Below are 23,255 nucleotides of genomic sequence, written 5' to 3'. Positions count from 1 at the left end.
GTATTAAAAATGTCAGTCAGTCCCTCAGGCTTAGTGACTGGATTTGAAATGTGTAAAAAAAATAACTGCATTGGGGAGTGTCACTTCTGTCTGTTTTCTGAGAATGGCTGGCTGGGAGGACAGATTTTCATCTGAATTTGTCAGTCTTTGTCAAAGCATGACATGTTTTGATGAAATGTGTTCAGAGATGCTGTCAGCTTGCCTGGCTCCTCAGAAATCCACTGCCAAGCTGCTGGGGAAACCCCTGTCTCCCCAAGAGCAGTGTATAGGCTTTAGAAAAAGAGTGAGTGGAGCTTCTGTAGGCATAACTCAAGTCTGCGGAAAGTCTTCCTGGGGTAAGGAGAGGATCCCATGGGGCAACGGCTGCACAGCATCAGGGTAGATGGTCTGCAGGAGCCATGGAGGAGACCTGCAAGGAGCATATCTGCTCCTGGAAAAAAAGCCCAGGGCCAGGAAAAGAGCTGCCAAATTAACACTGAACTGCTTTATCTGGGCCACACTGAGGGGATGATACCTCAGAGCCCAGGAGGGCTGACCCAGGGGCTGGATTCTCCCTGGGAGCGGCAAGCAGACCCTACATGTTCTCTTGGCTGCAGCTGCCACTGCGCTTCCTCCTCTAACCCCACCTGGGGACAGACATTCGTTATGAAACCGAATTCCCCAGACAGTTGTTTGTTGGAAAGGTCATTTGGCTGTCTTATCTGAAAATCGATGCATTGAAAGCTTTCCTAAATTTGCTCATTAAATATGATGCATTGCAACATTATCAACGAAAATGTTGGCAGGCAGGCTTCTCGCTGGAACATCTATTTTCCGGTAACTGTGGTCCCAATCCTGACCTAGGGCTAGTGGGAGCAGAGGTGGGGTAGGTCTGGCCCCTGTTCAAAACCAGGACCCAGAATGATACCTTTTCAGACCAACCTTAATTGTAAATTCTTGTAGTACATGATGTGACACTGTGCCTGCAGTTGGTGTTGTGATAAAGCTCCCTACGTGACTCAGGTCGGGTCCACAGATCCCTCCAAGGGGCAGGACAGATGCAGTAGGATTAAAATGGAGGTGAGGCAGATCCAAGGATGAGAAGAACAGAAGAAAAGGTCAAAACTGCAGGAGAGGTGATGGAGCTGGGGGAAGGTGTGGGTGTCTCTGGGAAGGAGGAGAACTAGGTCTTGCAAAGCAAGTGCAATTGAGAAAAAAACCTCCTGTCCTGAGAAGAAAGACCTCAGCTCCCTGCAGGATATTACTGCTGCTGCCGAGAACTACAGGGTCTGCCTACTCTTTAGTGAAGAGCCCTCCAACCCACGCATCATCCCTGGCAGCCCTGCCCTTCTTTTTTAGAGACACTGCGGCTGTGTTTGTACATCAGGCATTTCCACAACCGGCGTTTCAGATACCACTGTCCTCCCAAGAGGACCACTGTGTTTGAGACCAACTTCCCAGCTCTCCTCATCAGCTCCCCTCCCGGACGCGGCAGCAGCTGGTGAGTGAAACGGCGGCGTTATGAACAGTGCCCTCATCCCCTCGCCCCTCCGCCAGCCTCTCATAGCAATTTGTCAAAGCAACGTGAGAGTCAGAAGCAGCGCTGAAATGCTTTGCACTGAGATTTTCAATTAGGGAACACAAAAGCCTGTTTAATAAACTCTTAGAGGCTTGTTAGCTGAGACATAATTAAGATTAATGTTGACTTGGGACCAGAGGAAACAGGGCTGAAAGTTAATCAAAGCGGGGAAGACAGTCTCCACCACTAGGATAATGCAAGAATGAGTTTTCTTCATGCCATAGCGGATGGTATCAGGTGCACTGCTATGCTGGAGGGAGCCCTGTTTATATCTCCCTATTCTGTTAGAAGGCAAACATTAAAAGGGGCAGAAAGCAGTTCTTTTCTTCTTATTCCCCAGAACGTGCTTGCAGCCCTTGCACAGGCAGCTGTTTTCACAACAGCTTTGCACACTCAATAGCAGGTTTGGAATAAAGCTCCACACTTGGGCTTGACAGTGATCTGGATGTTCAGCTGATTGATTTCAGATGTTTCCCCGAGGCTGTGATTGGCAGTAGGAAGGGTGGCAAGCACACAAGAACAATTACTGCCTGTTTTGCCAGGCTGGTCTCACCCCTGCCTCAGACAGCAGCTTAGAGGGGGCAACCCCACACATGGGTCGGACAGACAGAGCCAGCATCCATGCACACACAAGAGCACAGGGCAGACACAACTTCTGCATTCCCTGCTTTGATCTCAGTTTTATTAGCCTGTTTTTCAGGTGTCTCACTCCTCAGATAAAACTTTTCTTGGTTAATTCCAAATATGATCAAATTCTGTGGAGGAAGGAGAGAAACCCTCTTTGCTCTGCTAATGCAATGCCAGGCTTTAATTCTTTCCCATTCATCTTCATTTATTAAAGTCCTTTTTCTTTCCAAGGAAGAAGATTTTCCTGGCTGAATTCATAAATCAAGCCAGGATAAGTAGGTGGTAAAATCCACAAGCAGTTACACACTTATGCCAGTGAAACAGCCTTGTTGCTCCCTCCGAGCTGGGTTTTCAGGCATCATCTGGCCAACCACACACTACACTCCTCAGATTGACTCCCATGGATGTCGAGCTGTCTGTGGTTTCACTGCTGGGTATATACACCAAAAAATGTACTCTGGGGCCTGCAAATTCAGTTCCCACTTCTGAGCATCTAGAACCTCGTAACACCGCCTTCAACAGCCAAGCTCTCACTCTGGCAACGTGAGTGGGGAAGAATTGTCTTCCCTGCCCCAAATCTGGTACCCAAATGCTGCAAACCCCCTGTCCTCCCAGAGACCAGAAAAGGCATCAAAGAAAACAGGAGTGATGGGCTGTTTGGGGGATTTGTAGGTGAGACCAGTGTGGATGAGATGTAGGCTAGCACAACTTGGGGCCAGGCAGGAGGCAACAGCAGGAACTGGAAAAAATTTAACACAGGCACCTATTCTCTCTACAGAGCAGCAAAATCCAGGATCATGAGGCAGAACATGGGAGGGAGAAAGTATTTAGGGCCGGGGAGTAGCGAAGCACTGCGGGAGGAGTGGATGGGTGAAGGCAGGCATGCACCAAGGGGGAGGCTGGAGTAAGGGGGACACATCCCAAAATAACAACTGGACCACACCCCTGAGTCAAATCCTGAAGTCTGCAAATGTCCTCATGAGGTGGAAATTGTTAAAACACTGGCTCCCACACCACCACCACAACTCTCACAGATCTCTATGGAAAATAGCCCACTCGCTATTGAGTTGTGAGGCAGAGGGGTTTAGTCGTTTCTGGTTTGTTACCTAGAATCTCAAGACATGCCTCATCATAAACTATGCACATACAGAATGAGCTGACGGAAGGTTGCTGATGTTAATCGCAAGCTGTGTGGAGATGGAGAAAGGAAGAAAGAGGTGAAAAACCTGAAATGCTTACAAGCCACAGGAGGCCCCAGAACTGCCTGTCTCGCTGCCATCCCCCATCCCTCATCCCATGCTCTCTCATTTACATCTTTACCAGGTAAAGACCACATGTTTTTTTATGCTGGCTAAGTGCACAAACGCAGGAACACCACTCTGCTCTGCTCCCGTGCCCTGCTTCTCCCATCACCTGCTACTTAGGGGCCCCACTCTGCCTTTGTGCAGCCTCTAGCACCAAGGAGCACTCTTCTTGGTGTGCAGGCACCACTGCAATAAGCATGCCCAGTACCAACTGGCTTTTCACTAATACTAGTGAAAAATAGCACTGTAAATCAGTAGTTACACCAATATTGACCAGAAATGTAAAACCACTCTCATGGGCCAGCCAAGCTGGATTTACATGGCTGTACTTGCATGATGGCTAATTTAGGCTTTAAATAGGGTGGTACAATGACACCAGACCAGTTTGCACCTCTGTCTTTTCCTGTTACACCTCTACACCTCCTTCTGGGTGCAATCATGTTGACTCTGTGAGCTGAAGTCTCATGGGATGGCCCCATCTGTTTTTACCCTACCTGATGCATTTTTGTGCCAGACCATGAGTCCTCCCTGTCACAAACCAAAAAAACTTTGCTAAAATTCCTGCAATTGATTCCCCTTCATTGACCTCAGTGCCAAATTCTCTTTTCTTTAAAGTCTAAGATAGTTTTCCTGCTGCTCTTGATCTGCACAGACATAACCTGAGGATAGGGCTTAATTCACCATGCACTGACTACACCACCTTTGATCATTCAGCCAAACTCTAGTGCATGATCAAAAGGGAGAGAAAACAAGAAAATATTCAGAAATGGGTTAAAAAAACCCAAACCCCAAAACAGGTGTAGGGGAGAGAGTGTCTATCCATCACCATTACTATGTAACCAAGAGGTGCGATAGCACTGATTTATCAGTTGCTAAACATGGAGAGTAACACATGAAAAAGCAAAACCTGTGAGCCCATTTGAGCCCAGGTGAGGGTTTCAGTAACAAACCTTTTCTAACTTGTTTGATTTGGACTGAAATGGGTTATAGAGGGCTCACCTGAGCTGCTAGAGCAGCAGGGAGCTGCATCACCCGCTGCCAACCAGGGACAGGCAGGTGAGGGGGGACCAAGGCCAATTTTTGGGCAGGTGTAGGTGGAGCAAGTGGCTATGGGGCTGACGTCCCAGTGGGACAGCCCTGTCCTTCAGCTATTGCGTGTGGCAGGTGTGTTCAGTGCAGGCAGACACTTCACATGCCTGCACTTTGCCAGCCAGCAAAGGCAAATCAGCCAGGCTCCTGGGAGCAACCACAGGAGTTGGCAAATACAGCGTTAGCATCTCTGTGGGACCTCTTCCATCAGGTTTTTGGGATAGAGGATGGATTTCATGATTAATAATATGCCCGTTCTCATCATCCTTCAGAGCATAAATCTTGCTCGCAGTGGATTGAAGGGCTGGAGAGAACAACAGCTGCATATAAATGCCTTTGGGCTGGACAGGGGCATTTCGACGCTGTGGCTCAGCTTGAAACAGTTAACAGTGGCCAGGGAAAAGAAATACATTGTCTTTTGTTCTGTCATTGTGGGGGAAAAGATAAATTAATAATCTATTTGTGTTCCTAAAAGATGGTTCCCTGCCTTTTTTGTGTTATTTTAGCAACAGAAATGACATATTTCTCATAGATCACACTGCTGCTTCGTAATAATCTCTGTGTTTTCACAGCACGGTCAATGTGCGCTCTCAGCCCAGAAAGCCAACTGTACCCTGGGCTGGATCAAGAGCAGTGTGGGCAGCAGGGCGAGGGAAGGTATTCTCCCTCTCTGCTCCGCTCTTGTGAGACCCCCCTGCAGTGCTGGGTCCAGCTCTGGGGGCACCAAAATCAGAAGGACACGGACCTGCTTGAGCGGGTCCAGAGGAGGCCATGAAGATGCTCGGGGGGCTGGAGCAGCTCCCCTGTGAGGACAGGCTGAGAGAGTTGGGGGGTTCAGCTGGAGAAGAGAAGGCTCTGGGGAGACCTTAGAGCAGCCTCCCAGGACTTAAAGGGGCTACAGGAAAGGGGGGAGGGACTCTTTATCAGGGAATGTAGGGATAGGACTAGGGGTAATGGTTTTAAACTGACAGAGGGGAGATTTAGATGAGAGATAAGGAAGAAATTCTTCCCTGTGAGGGTGGTGAGGCCCTGGCACAGGTTGCCCAGAGAAGCTGTGGCTGCCCCCTCCCTGGAAGGGTTCAAGGTCAGGTTGGACGGGGCTTTGGGCAACCTGGGCTAGTGGAAGGTGTCCCTGCCCATGGCAGGGGAGTTGAGACTAGATGATCTTTAAGGTCCCTTCTCAACCCAAACTATCCTATGATGCTATGATTCTATGGCGTATATTCCAGTCATTAGCAACCAGCAGAGAATAAAATCAGTCGGTCCTATTTAGAAAAGGCATGGTTGGTTATAAAGCGCTGGCAGAATCCTTCCACTGGCTGTGGTTTGAAATCAGTCATCAGCACAACCTGGCAGATGCAGGTTGATAACTCACCCACTAAAGGTCTCTGGTACTATGGCCCTGTTGCTGAGAGTTCTCTTGCTCCGACAGACAGGATGGCAGCAACTGTCCAAACAGCTGCTGAAGAATAAAACCTGAACTGATGTTGGATGCAAAACCTCTTACAAAAGCCAGAAGTGCCTGGTTATACTGGCGATTTGCATGGAGGAGGAAAGGACGGATCCAGTTTTCTTTTTAATTTTAATTCAGACAAGTGTAGGGGTTTTGAGGCAGTCTGAATGAAATGCCTCAACACGTGAAGCTCAGCAGCACCCTGCTCACGTAGGTCTGCTCAGAGGGCAGGAAATATGTCCATGGCTCAGAGATAGGGAGGGAAATTGCAGGCGAAGCTGAGTGCGATTGAACATAGACTACAACAGATAAGACGGAGCATATATCAAAGGCAAGTCTGACTGCAGAAGGACTAAGACAGGCTCCAGCAGCCTGGGTTTCATTCCCGTTTCAGCATTCAGGATGTCAAAGACCCTACTTCATGCTGCATGATGAAATGTTCCTTCATGTGCTTCAGAGATGTGATTTCCCAAGGCTTTACCCCAATTTCATTCCTCCTCTTCTGTCACTGTGTACAAATTACCTGCATTTTCTCCATAAAGTGAGGATATTATTTCTAGCCTATATTGCACACACATACATAACCCCTAAGCGCTGGTAAAAGTTATCTGGCTCATAAACCATTTGCCTAATCGCTGTTGTGGTTGCCGAGTGTTGCACATGGCTGGTACCTGTCACACTGAGTACTTACCCAGGTTTCGTGGAGGTATTTCTTGGCACGGCTTAGCATCATCATCCTGACCGTGCCGCTGAGGGATGGTGGTTAACGTGGTGGATGATCCATCAAGGCCTGGTTTGTGTGATCTATTCAATCCTTTACCCCACAAGAGACACACTGAAACCCAATTTTCTTTCAAAGTTGTCCTTCTCAGGGAGGGTAATGACAAGCAGGCTCGCAGTGCCCAGAGCAAGCTGCAAATTTTCTGGAGATGCATTGTCAATGAGAGCCACCTGATTGTCAATCTAGCACAGCTTTTACCAGCAAAACCCCCACCCAAAAAGGGAAAGGAGACTTATGTCAGAGACACACAAAATCAATGCAGCAGAACTTACCCTTTTTATAAAAAGCGACTACTCCTGCAAGACTTTGACAAAACTCACGTACACTCCACGGTGCTGGCACCGAACACGCACTTTGCGATGGGACTTTCAAATCTCTCTGCCATGTAGGACAGGTGTGAGAAAGGAGGCACTGAGTTAGTTTTACAGGCTGAAAACTTTGGGAATCACCTCACACCAAAGTTGTAAGATTATAATTAGGAAGTGAACCAAGATCTGTAGAGTCCTAAGTTGACATCATAAGCACAAGCCCATCTTTTCCTCACAGAAAGTGCATGACAGGACAGTCATCCCTTCCTCATTAGCTCCCCTGTTTTTATGGGAATATATTGCATTGAATTAAATGTGTTTGCAAACCCAGAATTCCTTCTGAAATGCACATTTATGCATTCACTTGAGCGTGACCATTACTGTCTGCTTAGTAAATAAAATTAGTTTTGATTCTTTTTAAATTAGAAAACAAATCAGTCATTAGCCTAATGGAAAGCTTTTTTCAATCTCATGGGTACACGCTGCACACATTTCTAAAATGTTTTCTCTATTTTTTTATGGCAAATTAATAGAAGCCAAGTCCTGCTCCCCCGCTGTAAGTCAAGAGAGGAATTAGAAGGAAATTCAGACACTTTTGAGTTTTTCCGTATTCTGGTGCCATTCTTTCTTTTACGGAGTCAATCTTCAGCGCTTTATCAAGACCAGTTTCCTTTGAAATCAAGGGAAGGAGGATCCCTGGCTTGATCAGCATGTAGATCGGGCTTTTCAGCATCCTTTGTGCCTTTCTGATGGTCACTTATGGCCCAAACATCAAATGAGCCATTGAAAAAAATGGGTGATCAACAAGGACTAAGCAAGGATTCATCATGGACTGCAAATTTCATTTTTCACTGAAATCAGCACTGATTTGCTCCACTTTTGTTCAATCATCTTGATGTAGGAGTAAGCTCCAGGGCTGGCTTGGACATGCCAGTGCTGCCACCCGTGGAATGAGCTGAGAGAACAGCCCAGCGAGGGGAGAGACCTAAGAGTTACCATCATAAGCAACAGCCAAATTACTTGAAAAAAAGACTTTTTAGGACCCAGAAAATATCCAACCAATTTTTGGTTTTGGTTCATTTGATGCATAAATTGTATACTTGGTCCAGAATGTTTTAATAGAGGAATGTGAAGAGAATTTCTGTAGCATAAACCTGAAGACCATGGTGGATGATTAGTGCATGGTAACTCCACACAATACACACTGACCTGACTCTGAGCCAGAGAAATGAACAGAGAAATTTCTCTGGGTACACAAAGGGCTTATAGTTTGCACTAAAACTCTTCCTCTGTGGTAAAAGATGATGCTTTTGTTAGCACAATATTAATGTTTATAAAGCATCTTGGCATGAAACACTGTTGGCTTTTCTTTCCAGCATGTTATAAAATCATCATGGAAAGAAAAACAGAGTATCCCTAATGCACCAGATTATCGTTACACTGGTGTCTCCTGATACTGCACCAGATTAACGTGACAGAGCAATAAAACTCTGGATCTTCATTTATCACACCTCTTTAGCTCTCTCCCATGCTCAGAGAGGTTTGAAATGAATATTAGATTTTTCCCTGAAGAGAAAATAAGAAGTTACCCAGAAATCATCGATATTTCAACTCTGCCAATTTTTACTCATGTGTTGGTCTTGTGAGCATATTCAGTTCTTCTGTGTTCTTACCTAATCCACTGAGGAGGTTTTTTATTTTCTTTGGTTTTGGAGTTTATGCTTCCATCTCCTTCTCATTATATTGCTTAATCTCTAGGTGTGTGACTTATTCTGGCAATGCCATTTTACTTTTGTGTTAAAGTAACACTCCTGCAATCCCTGGGGTCTGATACACCCCAGCCTGAAAGATGTCTAAAAGGGGTGTGAGATCCTGGGAGGAAATGTCTGGAGGGACATTTTGGGTTTGCTATCTACCCTCTGTCCTCAAACCACCACCCTGAGTCTGCTGGTGGTTTTGTCTGACTTCAAATTCCCCCATCTCTATTCTGAGCAGCCTTCTTGCCAACCAGTACCCAGCTCACAACTTCTCTATGCCATATGCCGGTCTCTGCCCCAGCTATAAGCTTATTTTAAAATATAAAAGGCTAAGTATGAGACTGCTGCTCCTTGCACATTCTAATTCTCTTGGTGCTGCTGCTAGTCCCAAGCATATAAAAGGTTTCTGTTAGACTGCTGGTTTCGAGGCTGTTGGGAGCACTTCCTTCAGGTTTATCAGTAATACTTCATAATCCCCAAGTGAAATGATCTCTCTTAAAAATGAAGACTGAGATGCCCAAGCAGCCCTTCTCTCAGGCAGCCTTAGGAAAATACTAGTGAGGACTGGCAGTGATGACACCCTTCCCCTCCGGTCCCCGATGCATTGCCTCTCCCCAAGACTGCCAGCTCTGATTTTTATGGAGCTTCAAGCACGTTGGTATGAGACAGAAAATTATAAGGTGGGTTTTTTTCGGTGCTGACGTTCAGCCCTGAATGCTGTAAGACAGAAGTCAGTACCATTCTTCCCAGTTTTACAGATACACAAACTGATGTACAAGGGGTGAAGTGACTTAGGCAGGTCTCACAGCCTCAGGGGCAAATTCCTAAATCTCGCCCTGGCATTTCAGCTATTTTATGCTCATAACTGTGTCTTGCTACTTCCACAGCCAATACTAATATAGCATATAGCTGGTGAGAGCAACCAGCATTGCTCAGCTTTGCTGCTAGTGTGAACGACCCTCTGGTTTCTTCATTCTGATAATTTTCCATGTGCTCAAGAGATCAGCTGCTCCAGAGGATCAGGCTGGTGATGGACGATGTCATAGATGTACTCAGCAACACATTTTGACTTGAATTATGCATCCCCGTGCTTCTGCAGAGCAAGCTACCAACGCTGCATACATGGGCCACCCTCCCTCTGTGAGAGCATTAATTATTACTGCTGCTTGCAAAATGATCTGTGAGCTAAAATGGGTTTTTCTAATTCTGTCACTGGAGAAGAACTTCTGGCTAATCAACTGGAGGCAGATGGAGTTGGCAGAGATGACATAAAGGCCTGCACTAATTACTCCACGTGTCTCAAGAACTGATAAGAGAGTTGATTTATGCCTGGAACAGCCTGATAATTCCGGAAATAATAGATATTGCATGACTTAATTAATCATTGTAAACCTGGTTGTGCTGTGATTTTGAATTAACAGTCGTGATATAGTGCAGGTGTATGGAAGGTGGGCTACAGCCTGCTGCTGTGAGAAGCCTAAATGTACCTACTAATGGCCCAAAGGAAGGACCAGGCTCTGGATACATCCTGCAATTGTCTCTCATTGTATCTGGTGAGTTCTTGTGCTCTTGTGCTTGGGGAAGGTGAGTGTGGCCACGTATGATGGCACGGAGAAGGAAAATGGTGCATATATATATACACAGCAACAGTGGGAGGGAGCAAGAACTTGTTTAGGAATCTGTCCATCCTATGAGTTCATGCTAAATAGTTACATGAGTAGTAAGTAGTTTTAAGGCCTGAGTAGTTCTAGCTCAGGCTATAGCCCTGCCTGGTGTGTTTGGCCCTCAGGACCAGGGGCCATGAAGGCAGGTCTGTTCTCCACCTGCATGGATGAGAGGGGACACCCTCGGGTGGGAGCAAAGGCTCTGTCCACCCTGAGCTACATGTCCTGCTGGCTGGAGTCAGCCTACGGGACAAAACATTATTTTGCTCTGGCTGTTGTCCTGCTTTTTCAATTTTTCATACACAGACCATTGCAGCTCTATGGCCCACCATGGGACCTCCCTGTAGGACCCCCCACCTCTCACTGCAGGGTGATATTTTGGACATAACACAATGTTGCTCTTTGTATTTGCAGATGCACAATGTTTTCCTGGAACAGCCTGGGAGGATGAACAGGTTTTACTCTGTTTTCACCTTCCCAGGAGCTTGTTTTCATTCCTCCACTGTGGCTGTTGAAGTGAAGATAGATGTACAGGCTGGTTGGGACCCACCCATGGTGGGCCAGAATATATATCACTGAACAGGAACATGCTTTTCCCAACCAAACATCAGTTAGAAATATCTTAGGTATGATCACAAATCCAAAAATGAACTTGCCTGTTAGAGCTGATGGAAAGGCAGGTAGATCCAGGGTCTGTTTTAGCCTATTAAGAAGCCCAGTGACTAGGTCTCTGGGCAGGGATTTAACTTCTCCTTCTGCAGAGTATTTTAAGAAGTATTTGTGTACCACAGTGCCACATGTTTTAACAAATTAGACCTGCTTTTAGCACCTTATGATGCTAAACATGAGTAGATTTTGAACTGTGCACGTCAGGACATGGTTTGGACTGGGAACTACAAGCTCCTGAGAAGGACAGTTAAGAGAAGCAACAGGTCTCTGCTTCCAGGCAGTGCCGAAGCCCTCAGTCAACAGGACTCGTGGAAACAAGCTGCCGTGGTCTAGCTGATAATGGTAACTTGGCTTTGAAACATTTTCAGACTCCTCTGCTGAACTTGCTGAGCCTTTGCGAAGCTACAAGGAGGAGAGGACTGCAACCTGGATCTCATTGTGGAAGGCCGACAACCCCAAAGTCTTCAGTAATTTCATCACGGGGCCTCTCACTTTAATCGCTCTTGTCCACCCTTCTCCTGGTTGCACTCTAGAGGAGAACCATCTCAGCATCATGCTCTGTTTAGAGTTATTTGAATAATCTGCCCTGCTTGTACAAATACCAGCCTGATATTTACTGCTGGTGCCGTGGCTCAGCCATGTCCCTTAGAGATGCTGTAGAAGGCCACCAAAGGTTGAAAGGACAGCTGAGATGCCCTCTCCTTTTGTATCCCCTGCCCAGCTTGCTATTGTCTACAAATAAATTTCCTTACAGAAGGATTGTTTGACCTGTGTGGGTGACAGTGATGGTAGAAAGCAATTTCTACAGAGAACAAATAGTTTCTGCCTGGATTAAAAGAAATATCTAATTTGCTTTCTTCCTTTTTGTGTATGAAGAGTCCTTGATTTACAGTGCAAGCAGCTTGGATCAGATACGAGGCAGGAACTGGGTCTGGGTGCTGTTCCTTGCTCCCCTCATCCTACTATATGGTCTCACATTAATCATTTGACCTCTGTGTATCTATTGAGCTCTCAAGCACCATGAGGCACAGGGACTTTCCTTTTGGTGTCTGAGCAGGACAGAGCCCCGTAGGTCCCTGTACTTGGCCCTACCATACCCAACTGTATTGCATCTACGATGATTTAAGCATCAAAGACTCAGCTGTATCTTGCACAGTGCCTGACAGTGCTTGGCAAAGCCATGAAATGGATAGTCAGAAGGGGATTGAACTTGGTTTAATTTCTGAAAATACAGTTTATATTCACGTTCATACTTACATTCAGAACCAATAAATATACACAACAGCTTTCCAGGACTTCACAATCATTGTCACTTACATAATAATAAAGTGGTTACATTACATTTTATATGCAGTTTGGTTTAGAATGTGAAAGTATCATGAATACATTGAACCCTTTCAACAATGTTTTCCTAGTCTTGTTTTTATTCCTTCTTACTGTGTTTGAAAGATTCCCAAATACTATAAATCTCTTCTATGGGTTGACAGTAAAACAATGTAAATGGACTACACAGCACTCTATAACCATGGCTCATACACAATTTTAAGATCAGTGCTGTGGCCTTTTTTGTATGAAATTTCCTCTTAAGAAATAGTGTTTTTCTTTTAAGAGATCTCCTTGAAGACTTCCAAAGATATTATCTGAGCTGTTTTCTGCTTTGAGTGGATCCCAACAGTGCAAAGCAGCCATAAACTCAGCTTAACAAGGTAGTTAAAACAGGTTTAGTGTTGTTTTGCATCACTAGAGCAGTACAAAGTCAGCAGCGTGTACCAGTAAATCAGTTCTCTAGAGTACAGAAAGTGGTAACACACATCTGACTTAGCTAAAACACCCTAAGAGCTTCACACAGCCCAGTATAGCCCATAACGCTTCTGGCTGGGAAAGGGAGGGGAGTGAAGAGAAGTCTATGTACATTTATTTGAGCTTGTGGGTCTCCAGATTTTAGATTTGCTATGAATTCATCTCTCCTTTAAGTCCCCAAGTTCTCCAGGTCTACAAGTGCTTTGCAGTACCAAACCATGCCCTTAGACCTTGCTAGTCTGCATATGTCCATTGAATTCAATATTTCTCTGGGTTAACATTGATTCCTGCAAGCGGCTGCTGTTCTCTTGCCTGTGTTCAATGGGGTCACCATCCTCTACACCATTGCCCTTTTGGAGGCAAAGGACTTTCTGAAAACTCTGCTTGAAGTTGTCAGAAAGAAATCCATAAAGAATGGGGTTGGCACAGCTGTTTGCATAGGACAGGACCACCACAAAGAAGTACACCCCTACCAACACAGGGTCTTCTGGAAGTATAAATATCAAATTGACAATGTTCATCATGTAAAATGGGAGCCAGCAAAACACAAAGACCACCACAATGATCACCACCATCCTGGTCACCTTCCTCTCTGATCTTCTGCGCCTCGTAGACCCGACTCGGATCCCCGAAGATTTGACTTTAATCACAATCAGCAAGTAGCAGAGACAGATCACCAACAAAGGACCAAAAAAGCCAAGGACCGATGTGTAAATGATGAACGCTGCTGACCAGATGTTGACAGGCTCTGGCCAGTTCATGTTGCAGGTGTGAAAGTCTTCCTGCACATCTGAAAAGATGATGACTGGAAGCACCACCAAGAACGAGAATGTCCAGACAGTCACACTGATGAGCTTGGCCACCCTGGGACGTCTCCACTTGGTTGATTTAATGGGATGAACTACTGCCAGGTAGCGGTCCATGCTCATCACAGTCAAACAAAAAATACTAGTGAATTGGTTAATACCATCTACAGTCATAACCAGCCTGCACAAAAAGGAGCCAAAAGGCCAATAGGAGATGGCGTTCTGGGTGGCCAGGAAGGGCAGGCCCAGCATGAAGAGCACGTCGGCAACAGCTAAATTCAAGATGTATATGTTGGTGACAGTTTTCATCTTGGCATAGCGCAAAACCACATAAATGACCAACGTATTGCCACTGAGTCCGACTGCACATACAAGGAGGTAACAGATGGGAATCAGGACTTTGTGGATGTATTTGAATGAGGGCTGCTCTGAGAGCGTCCCATTCTCCGTCACATTTGTCAGCAGTGAGGAATTCACATCGCTGGAACTAGCTTCTGTACTAAATGTGTTGGAAAAGTATAAAGGATCCATAACTTCTACTCCTCAGTTTTTCTTTTAAGGCTAAGAGAGATTAAGCTTCACGGGCATTTTGTTCCTAGGGGAAAAAAAAAAAAAAAAAAAAAAAAGGAAAGAAAAAGAGAGAAAGAAAGAGTGAATTCAAAGTAGACTAAGTTTTACGTATAATTTCATTTTCTATCTACAGTCAGAATCTGTGTTTGAATTATGCAGTTAGTACCTGTGATGAGATCAATGCCTGAACAAAGGAACTGCACAATGAGAGAGCCCAAGGGCTCATCCCAGTAGATGGTGGTATCTAATTTTCACAAGCTCCATGCAGTGGGACCGGAGCTGGCTGTAACTATGAAGACGAGAGCCTGCACGGCAGGAACACAGCATGCAGCCTGCCACGAAACGCAAGCGAGAGGGGAGAGGGTGATGGCCATCACGCTTCACAGCCAGAGCTGGAGCTTTCTTGCAGCGAAGATGTCTGAATGCCCCGGCATGTGGGCTGTTAGCGTCCAAAGCCTGCTGGTAACGAGGCCAGTTCTTCCTCTGCTGATGAGAAATGTTAATTCTTACATGCCTCCTGTGCCACTTGGCAAGCAAACTTCACCATTGGACTGTATCACTCTCCATAACTTGTTGCACACATATTTTCCTCTTTTGTGAAATCAAGGAGCAAGGGGGATAATACCCTCTACTTCCCAACTTGCAAAAAAACTACACAAATCCAGAACCCACCTTTCCTCCTAGCTTTCTGTCTAAAAACTGATACAGAAAACATTAGAAGATAATTTTGAAAGACTCTGACAGAACAGCACATACAAATCAGACTGAAAGCACAGCCCTGGCATTAGCACCAAAAGATTTAGAGTCAAATTTGGTGCAATTCTGCTGTTGCTTAGCAGAGGGAGCCTAGAGAGGCTCAGGGACTGCCTCAGCCCTGCCTGACTCCCCTGCAAGCTCTGGGTGCTTTCAGAATCCAGAACCAAAGATAGTTCCTGGCTCTTCCTATCTGAAGCTCCGCTACGATGTTTCACAGGTCTCCCTGTTTACATAGAAACAGTCTCAGTTTGATATATTCAAATACCACTTACTGCCTGGCAGAACCAATTGAGAACCCCCAGGGAACATTGGCAGCTGTGTAGGTGGGGAAAAAAACCCCTCCATAACCACTGACAAAACCCTAGGAAGAAAAATCAATGAACTCCAAGATGGAAAGGGCCATGTCTGAGAACACTTTTCCATCGGATCAGGCCACACACACACAGATGCAAAGACTGCAATGGAAAGGAACAAGCTGTTTCTTTCCCATCTCTCAAGACTATTCTTCTGTTACTGTTTCCGAATCCTTCTCTTCTCACCCTGAAATGTGCTTTTTGTCTACAAAACACCTTTCTTCTGCAAGAAATCCAAACTGCAGTGGGCAGCTTCAGGGATACAGACAGCTGAACAGATTTGGCAATAGAATATGTTTTATTAGACAATCTGAAAAGGATTGAAAATTCCCAACACTCTGTTTCTGTGGTGTGCTTGATTCACATGAATATTTGTTCATTCTTTGTCTAAACATGGTCTAAGCAGGTGTTTATAAAGCTGCCCACTATAAAAAAGTTAAAGCATATGCTTATAAAAAAGGGAAGATTCAAAACATCCATCTGGCCCAAGACCTCTCCCAAGTCCAGCCAGCAGACAGTGGTGAAGGTGCTCAAGCAGGACGTGCCCAGCAACTTTTGTTCCTGTCATCTGATGGCTGGGTTTCCATAATAATCTGGGGCCATGAATCTGGATTCCAAACCACCCAGCCCACAGTGCACCAGTCCTTTCAAACACAAGCAAAAGACTGTATCATGTAAGCAGGCAAGAGACTTCTTGTCTCCAAGAGGAATGCAAACACCTCCATGGGCTGGTTACTGTGCTTTCTCTTTGGGTGAGAAAAACTGCAGTGGGTGAGAGTAGAAGGCCCTCCAGCTACCAGTAGTAATCATAAATATGCTGTTCTGATTTGGAAATGTGCAGATGGGAAGTAGGTGTCTCACATGTACCTCCGTGGCTGGGAGGAGATGTACCAGAGAAATCAGAAATCCAGGGTGGCTGGGATGGGAAAGCTGAGAGAGCTGCCAAAGCTCAAACAAACGTTGGCTTGAAGCTGGGGATGAGAAAGGGGCAGAGAGGATCTGCAGGTTCTGAATATGCTACCAGGGGGTTTGGGGTTTAGGTATTGCAGCTACGGGCTCCCTGCAAGAGTCGCTGCAGTCCCTGACAGCACACTGCAGGGAGAGGTCAGCTGAGACCATGCCCCTTGTGAATTAAACAGGACTGGATTAGGGCTTATATAAGAAAAGGCAAACTCCAGTTCTGGCCAAAGAATGGACTTTTTCACTCTGTTTTGAAACTAATTTTAAAGTTATATTAAACCTCAGATTACTTGTGTGGGAAATCTGGGAGAAGCCAAAGCAGCACCACACTCCTCTTGACCTGTGAGGGTTTTGATCTTTGAAAAATTGCATTTTCTTGCAACCCAGATGCTGTGTGACCCAGCTGTTACCAGTATCTTTGAAGGGAAGAATATAAAGGAAACAGGTGATGGGATGAGGCAGTTGTGTTTATAAATTCATATTCATGGAACTGCATCTTTGGACCAAGTATGGTGCTGACATTGGGAAGGCACTTCTCCCCAGACTAGCTCAGCAACATCCAGTCTGGGCCAAAAAGCAAAAGTTTTCTTCTGGGACTGCAAAAATAGGATGGTAAAAAGAACCAGCACTGCCACTCAGCAGGGGAAGGTCAGGAAATGCAGTCATGTGTAGCTCTCATCTTAGTGCTATAAAAAATGAGGATGGACATCTTTTTTTTTTCCCCCCTCACAGTAGATATCCTTGAAATTGTTGACTATAAAATTACACAGTAAGCTCTTCAGGCCTGTTGCTCCTTCTACCACATTTAGAGTTCAAGCCTTGGGAGAAGCACTGAGGAAGAGGAGTTGCTTTATGTGGATAACCTGCTGCAAGATATCCCTGCTTGCCAAGGGCCTCAGGTTCTTTGAGCCCTCCGTTGCTGGCATTCCTGATGCACCCAAAGGTTTTTCTTGAGGGACCTTTGTGTGTCTTCCACAGAGGGGCACAACTCTTCCAGCCTCCTTCAACAGCAGCTCTAACAGTCGTCTCTTGCTGCTGCACCATCCCCAGGAGTCAGAGATACTTCAGCAGTTTATCAGTCTGCTGCTTTAGTGTGTTGGGGCTCTTGTCTTCATTTTGTGTGAACATTAATCTTTACTCTCAGGTTTTTTGTACCACTTGATGAATTTTGCACCTTTCCCTTCAACAGCAGGTGGATTCTGAAGGAAATGCACTTGCTAAGGTTCTTATGAAGACTTTAGTTTCTTCACTTGGTGCCAGCAAGGTGTAACATCATCTGAACATTTTCCGTACACTGCCTGGGGATGTGATGTGCTTAGTCATCCAGATCTGGAAACTGAGCCCAGATCTCATTCAGTGCTTTATCCACTAAGCCATTGAAACCTCATTGCCTTTGCCCTGGTATGTGGGGATTCATTATGGCATGGTAACAACAACAACAAAAAAAACCCCTGAACACCTGCAAAAGCGTGTTTTGCTGGCTGTCTTTGTTGAGCATAGATGATTTTCCCCTGTCTAGCTGATAGCTTGCCCCTCACCAGCGCGATTTTGTCTGAACTAATATTGCCACTACAGCAGTTAATGACCACAAACCTCAACAAAGGGTGACTAAATATAATTAAGGCATGCTGACTGATATCTTATACACTTGTTTTGGTATTCTTAATTAATGGATTAATAAAAAAACACCTCTAGGGGACTTTCTCTTGTCCAGATTTTTTTCCCCTTTGGTGTTTGATCTCCAAGGCATCATACTGGTATACTCCATAAAAATATGTGCTTTCTGCTTAAAACACGTGAACCAAAAAGGACAATGGAGCTAAGAACATAGATCCAGAGTAATCACTTGTATAATTCCATGTTCTACTTTTACAGAGCAGTACACTGAAAAAAATAAATAAGCATCCACTGCAGCTAAACATAACTGACTGCCTGTGTCCCTGGCCAAGAAAACTGAGAGAAGAAACAGCAGAGATGTTATGGTACAGACCGTTCTGCTTGGAAGAAGGTTTTTAGCCTTTGCGAAAACTTCTCTAGCAGGTATCCTAAACAAACGTGCTTTTGCTGGGCACAAGAGCAGGTATCCATCTAACAGCACAGAGCAGCCCATTAGTGACTGAAGCATCATCACAACATAAGGAAGAACAAACCTGAAAACAGTCCAGGCAGAACAAGGTTGAAATTCTTCCTGGCTGTAGTTACAATAGCAAAGTGATACAAAAAAAAAAAAAAAAAACACCAACCCAAAACCCAACTCTATGAAGCGCATTGCATGAGTATAGCTGGGATCAAGAAGGGATTACATAAAGAAACCTAATTTTACATTTGATCTCAATGCCTATTTACCACCAGAATCATAACTCCCTCTTACACAGCATCAAACATAATTGCTGTGAAGAGAATTACAACAGAGCAGCAGATTACTGCTTCCAGGTGCAGAACCAACAGCAGGAACAGACAAAATGGTAATCCAGACAATTTTAAAACAGATGGCCTTGGTAGTAATGGGAAGAAAAACACCTGGATAAGTATCCAAGAAGTATCTAATAGCAGCAGAACTTTGTGGTTTTTCCCCTGTCCCATGGAGTTGGCTGTGTTAGTGGAGCAATTTACTGTAATGAAGCAGAGAAAAAACTCTCCTGGTCCTTGAGTAAATTTGCCCTTGGGGGGGGGAGGATGAGTGTTCATCACCCACTTCTTCGGATACAAACCGTGGGGCTCACGGGTTGTATTTCCATGGACCGAGCAGGGAGAGCCAAGGGTTGCTGCTGCAGGAGGGAGAGGGAGCTGCTGGGGGAAGGGGACAGGCCGGAGGTGGTGGTGTGAAAGTTGCTGTGACCTGGCAGAGCTCTGAAATAACACAAACATCCAGGCAAGGCTCTGCGCGAGGAGGAGGGAAACACAGCATCGTGCCAAGACCTCCCCAACTTCTTACTGTTATAATAATATTCTTGTACTAAACCAGTAACTGCCTGGGAGCACAGAAATCTCATCATTTCATATACAAAACTCTGGTTTTCCCCACTCTACCCTGTTCCACCACCTGGGGTCAAAAAGCAAAAGGATTCAGTTCAGATGGGAACTTTGTCTTTGCTAAAGTCTGCCATTTGGTATTTCTCAGGGTATGCTTCTCAAAAAAACAAAACCACAACAACCCTGGAGTGACTGATTTTTCTCTACAGAATACATAAAAAAACAACTTTCTTGCACTAATTTGGTTTTCTGTTCTGACTAGCTGTATTGGTACTAAACCCTGATCAGCTGAAGTCAAAGTTGAATAATGCCTTGCCACTTTTAGCACTATCAAAATCTTTAGGAACTATATTTTCAAGTTGGCAACAGTTACCAGCCTGCTCAGCCCAGCCCAGTGTTTCCCAGAGCTCTCTGCAGAGATGTTACCTGATTCTATTTTTAGTTTGCAAACAAACAGCCCATAAAACACTTCTGCTTTTGCCAAATATTTGCTAAATACTTTTTTTCTTTCTCCCCCCCCCCCCCCCCCCCCCCATTTCAAGCTCTGTTATGTTCAGAGATTACTCACTTTGGCGGAGCTGGTCCTGTCACACAGCCGTGTAAGTCACATGTTTCTGGTTTTGCTCTCAGATCGGTTGATTTAAGCAACTTCAGCCAAGGGAAAGTGTGGAGCCCGACACCCCGGCACTCACACCCGGGCAGGTGCAGCTGGGGCTGAACTCTGCTGCACCGGCACATCACTAAAACCAGGGGTTTTTACCAAAAATTTTTCTCTTCTGCCCCTCTCTCCCCCGCAATCCACTGACATAACTGATTTCAGGGACGTGACAGATTCAAAGACAATTCAGCTGAGGAGGATTTAACTGCGGGCTGTGTCTGCTCCCAGGCTGAGGGAGAGCCAAGACACCCACAGATCCCTATGGCTCAGGGACCCCTTCCAGGAGAGCCCCAGTTTGGGGGGAGCTCCCCAACAGCTTCTCTGGCTGCAAAAAGGGGAGCAGCTCCCGGAGAGAAGCCTCGGGGGGACCTCGCAAGGTGCGAGGGCTCGGGCACAGCCCACCCCAGCAGCGCAGACCCGCTCTGGCCACCGAGCTCGGGTTCCCCAGGAATTGGGATTCCCAACACCAGCACAAACAGCCTGATCCCAGCGCTTTAAGCACTGGCTGCCTGGTGTCACCCCCATGTCTCCTCCCCAACAGAACTATAAAAAGTCTCTCGTTTACCCCAACGCAAGCCTGCCAAGTTCAAAACACCGGAGCTGGGTTGTCCTTTCCCCGCACTTCGGGGCACAGGGAACAAACCCTGCCCCGTCCTGGGGGTGCTGGGAGCTGCAGAAAGACACATGGGGCTACTCCCAGGACTCCGCTTTGACCTTGACCATCCCCTTCTTGCTGACCACCCTGGAGCACATCCGACCCCCTGCACGTCCCTCCCGCGTTTTATCAGAAAGGAGCATCGTGCGCTCATCTCTGGCCCCCCATGGCTTTCCCTGCCCCCCCTCCCGCCAGGCCGGGCAGCATTTGGGGCTCTGCCACCTTTTGGGGTCACGGTGGGGCTCGGGAAGCGCCGAGCGGGTGGTGTGCGGGGCTGTGCCAGCGCAGCCCCCCCCCCCAGGTGCTTTTCTCCTCCCTTTCAAGCCATGCGAAGGACTGTCCGGCTTCAAACACCATATCCCCCGCTCGGGCGGCGGGTGTCCCGTCCCCCCCCCCCCCCCCCCCCCCCCCAGCAGCCCCCCCCAGCCGGGACGGGCTCACTCCGCTCGCCAGCAACGAAAGCAGCGTAAGAAGGGCAAACTGGGGCGGGGGGGAGCCGCGAACGGGACCGAACCCTCCGCGCTGCCTCGTTCATCCCAGAGAGCCCTCAAAAGCGGGGTGCGCTTTGCAAAGCCCCAGCCTGCCCCGTCCCCATCCCTCCAGTCTCTCCTCGCCCCCCCCGCCCCATTTCTCCCTTTAAGCTCCCCCAGCCTCACTCGCTGTTCCCTTCTCCCCCAGCAACGGTTACCTGCAGCTCCAGGGACTCCTCTCCGGCGGGTAGAGGCATGAACCCCCCCGGGCTGCCTCGCTGCACCGGCTGTAGCCCCCCCCCCCCCCCCCCCCCGGTCCTGGAGCGCACCCCCCGCTTCCCTCCGGCGGCGGCGGGCGGGGACCGCGGCCGCTCCCCCGGGGAGGAGGGACGGGTCTCCCGGCCAGGGCTGTCTCCGGCGGGGAGGGGGGGGGGGACGGGGACACACAGGGAGCAACGGCAGGGGAGGAGGGTGCTGCAGCCCGGGAGGAGACAGCTTGGGGCCACCCACTCTGCAGAAAGTTGGGCTGGAGGTAGGGAGCCGTCGGTGCTGGAGGCGGCAGCCCTCCGCCGGGATGTTCTGTCCCCCACTACCACCCCCCGGCATGCCCGTGCCCCCCACCCCAAGCTCAGGGACTCCCTTACCTGGCTCTGTCGCCCGCTGCTATGTGCCGGCCCCCCGAGGAGGCGGCAGCCCCCAGCCACGGGTGGAGGGGGGGGGGGGGGGGGGGTCTGCGCCTTGCGAGGAGAGCGGCGGCTCCTGGGAGGGGCTGGGAGCACCCACGCTGTGCCCACGGAGAAGGGAAGGGGGTGTCACAGGAGATCTGCATTTCCTCCCCTGGTCTAGCTCCCTTCCAGCTCCGAGAAGTCTTTTTAAAGACTCCCGCAGGCTCGTTGGGAGCGAGCCCCCTCCCCGAGCGCAGGGGACTCACCGCTGCTCCTCCGAAAGCCCCTGAGCCTTGCAGGCTCCTCCAGGGAGGGGAGAGGAACCATCATCTTCATCACGTTTATTTTACACTCCTGTCCCCAGGCACTGAGCCAAAGGGAAGACTGAGGGACAGGGTTGCATCCTGCCTCTCCGTGGAGAACGGGAGCTGAAGTCCCAGGTGGGGATGTTTTACTCCAGCTGGCTACAAATCAGGCCCTGAAATTACTAGCGAGTGGAAAGATGTGGGGCTTAATATCCAGGCTGCCAGGCTAAACTTGGTGTTTGATTTAATCCCTCCTAAATTCCCACTGGCTTCACCAGGGTTCTACTGGGCTGAAGTATTTTGTCCTTTGAGCGCAACAAGTGGAATAAAAGTTGTACGTAGCTGTCCACACTCTGCCCCGCACCCTCCCTCTGCTATTACCTATAACACCCGTACCAGTGTCACCTAAGCCCCTTTGCTCGGCCACTTGCCCCTGTGTATGCGGTGGGGGTGATCAGAGGGGTGGCTGTGGTGAGCCGAGCCCCCGCCAGGCGCTCCTGTGGTCATCAGCATGCACGAGGCGTCGTGCTCCGTAATAATGTATATGATCTTAATCCACTGCTGAGGCTTTTCAATTAGAGATCTGTGATTGAGTCAGATGTGCGAATGCAAAAAAGAGAAGGAGAAAGCTGCTTGTGGCATGTCACTTTCTAATTCAATCTGCTGATGTATTTATGGTCATGTATTGCTAAATTGAACTAAGACTCCAGTCTGCTCTTGCCATGACAATGGGGAGAGTCATCTGATAAAAATAGAGTTGGGATGATAAACAGAAAAGAAGAGGAGATTTTGATTACCTTCTTTGAAAACATGCCAAGCAAAATGTGATACAATAGCCCCACTGTGAATATCAGCTTGAATCAAAATAGGGCTAATTTAATGAATTTCCCTTATATAAATTATTAGCATTTTATTATCATTTGCAATATATAAAAAAAGTTGCTGAGAAAACACGGTGGTCCCTAAGTTTCCCTGCAGAAAACAGCACTTCTCTTCTAAACACCTCACCAAAAGCATTTTTACCAGCATCCGTGCTCTGTTAGAGGCAGGATTTTCAAAAGCTCTCAAGGTTTG

General features: G+C 47.2%; 1 protein-coding gene across 3 annotated transcripts; it reads right to left on the bottom strand.

Annotated features, from left to right (window-relative positions):
- Nucleotides 1-12,410: 12,410 nt before the first annotated feature.
- Nucleotides 12,411-22,201, bottom strand: SSTR5 (somatostatin receptor 5). Of its 3 annotated transcripts, none has more exons than XM_074885738.1 (2): nt 22,143-22,201; nt 12,411-14,411 (listed from the first exon to the last, which is right to left on the bottom strand). In XM_074885738.1, exon 2 carries the CDS (start codon nt 14,345-14,347, stop codon nt 13,235-13,237), a length of 1,113 nt encoding a protein of 370 aa, XP_074741839.1. In that variant the 5' UTR covers nt 14,348-14,411; nt 22,143-22,201; the 3' UTR covers nt 12,411-13,234. The 3 variants fall into 3 exon arrangements, with proteins under 3 accessions (XP_074741839.1, XP_074741838.1, XP_074741837.1); XM_074885737.1 differs by lacking the exon at nt 22,143-22,201 and adding an exon at nt 21,430-21,490; XM_074885736.1 differs by lacking the exon at nt 22,143-22,201 and adding an exon at nt 19,997-20,191.
- Nucleotides 22,202-23,255: the final 1,054 nt, after the last annotated feature.

The sequence above is a fragment of the Strix uralensis genome, chromosome 16 (genome assembly GCF_047716275.1).
Source record: "Strix uralensis isolate ZFMK-TIS-50842 chromosome 16, bStrUra1, whole genome shotgun sequence".
NCBI classification, from domain to species: Eukaryota; Metazoa; Chordata; class Aves; order Strigiformes; family Strigidae; genus Strix; species Strix uralensis.
The sequence above is the reverse complement of the archived record's forward strand: the minus strand, read 5'-3'. Positions and strand labels throughout refer to the sequence as shown.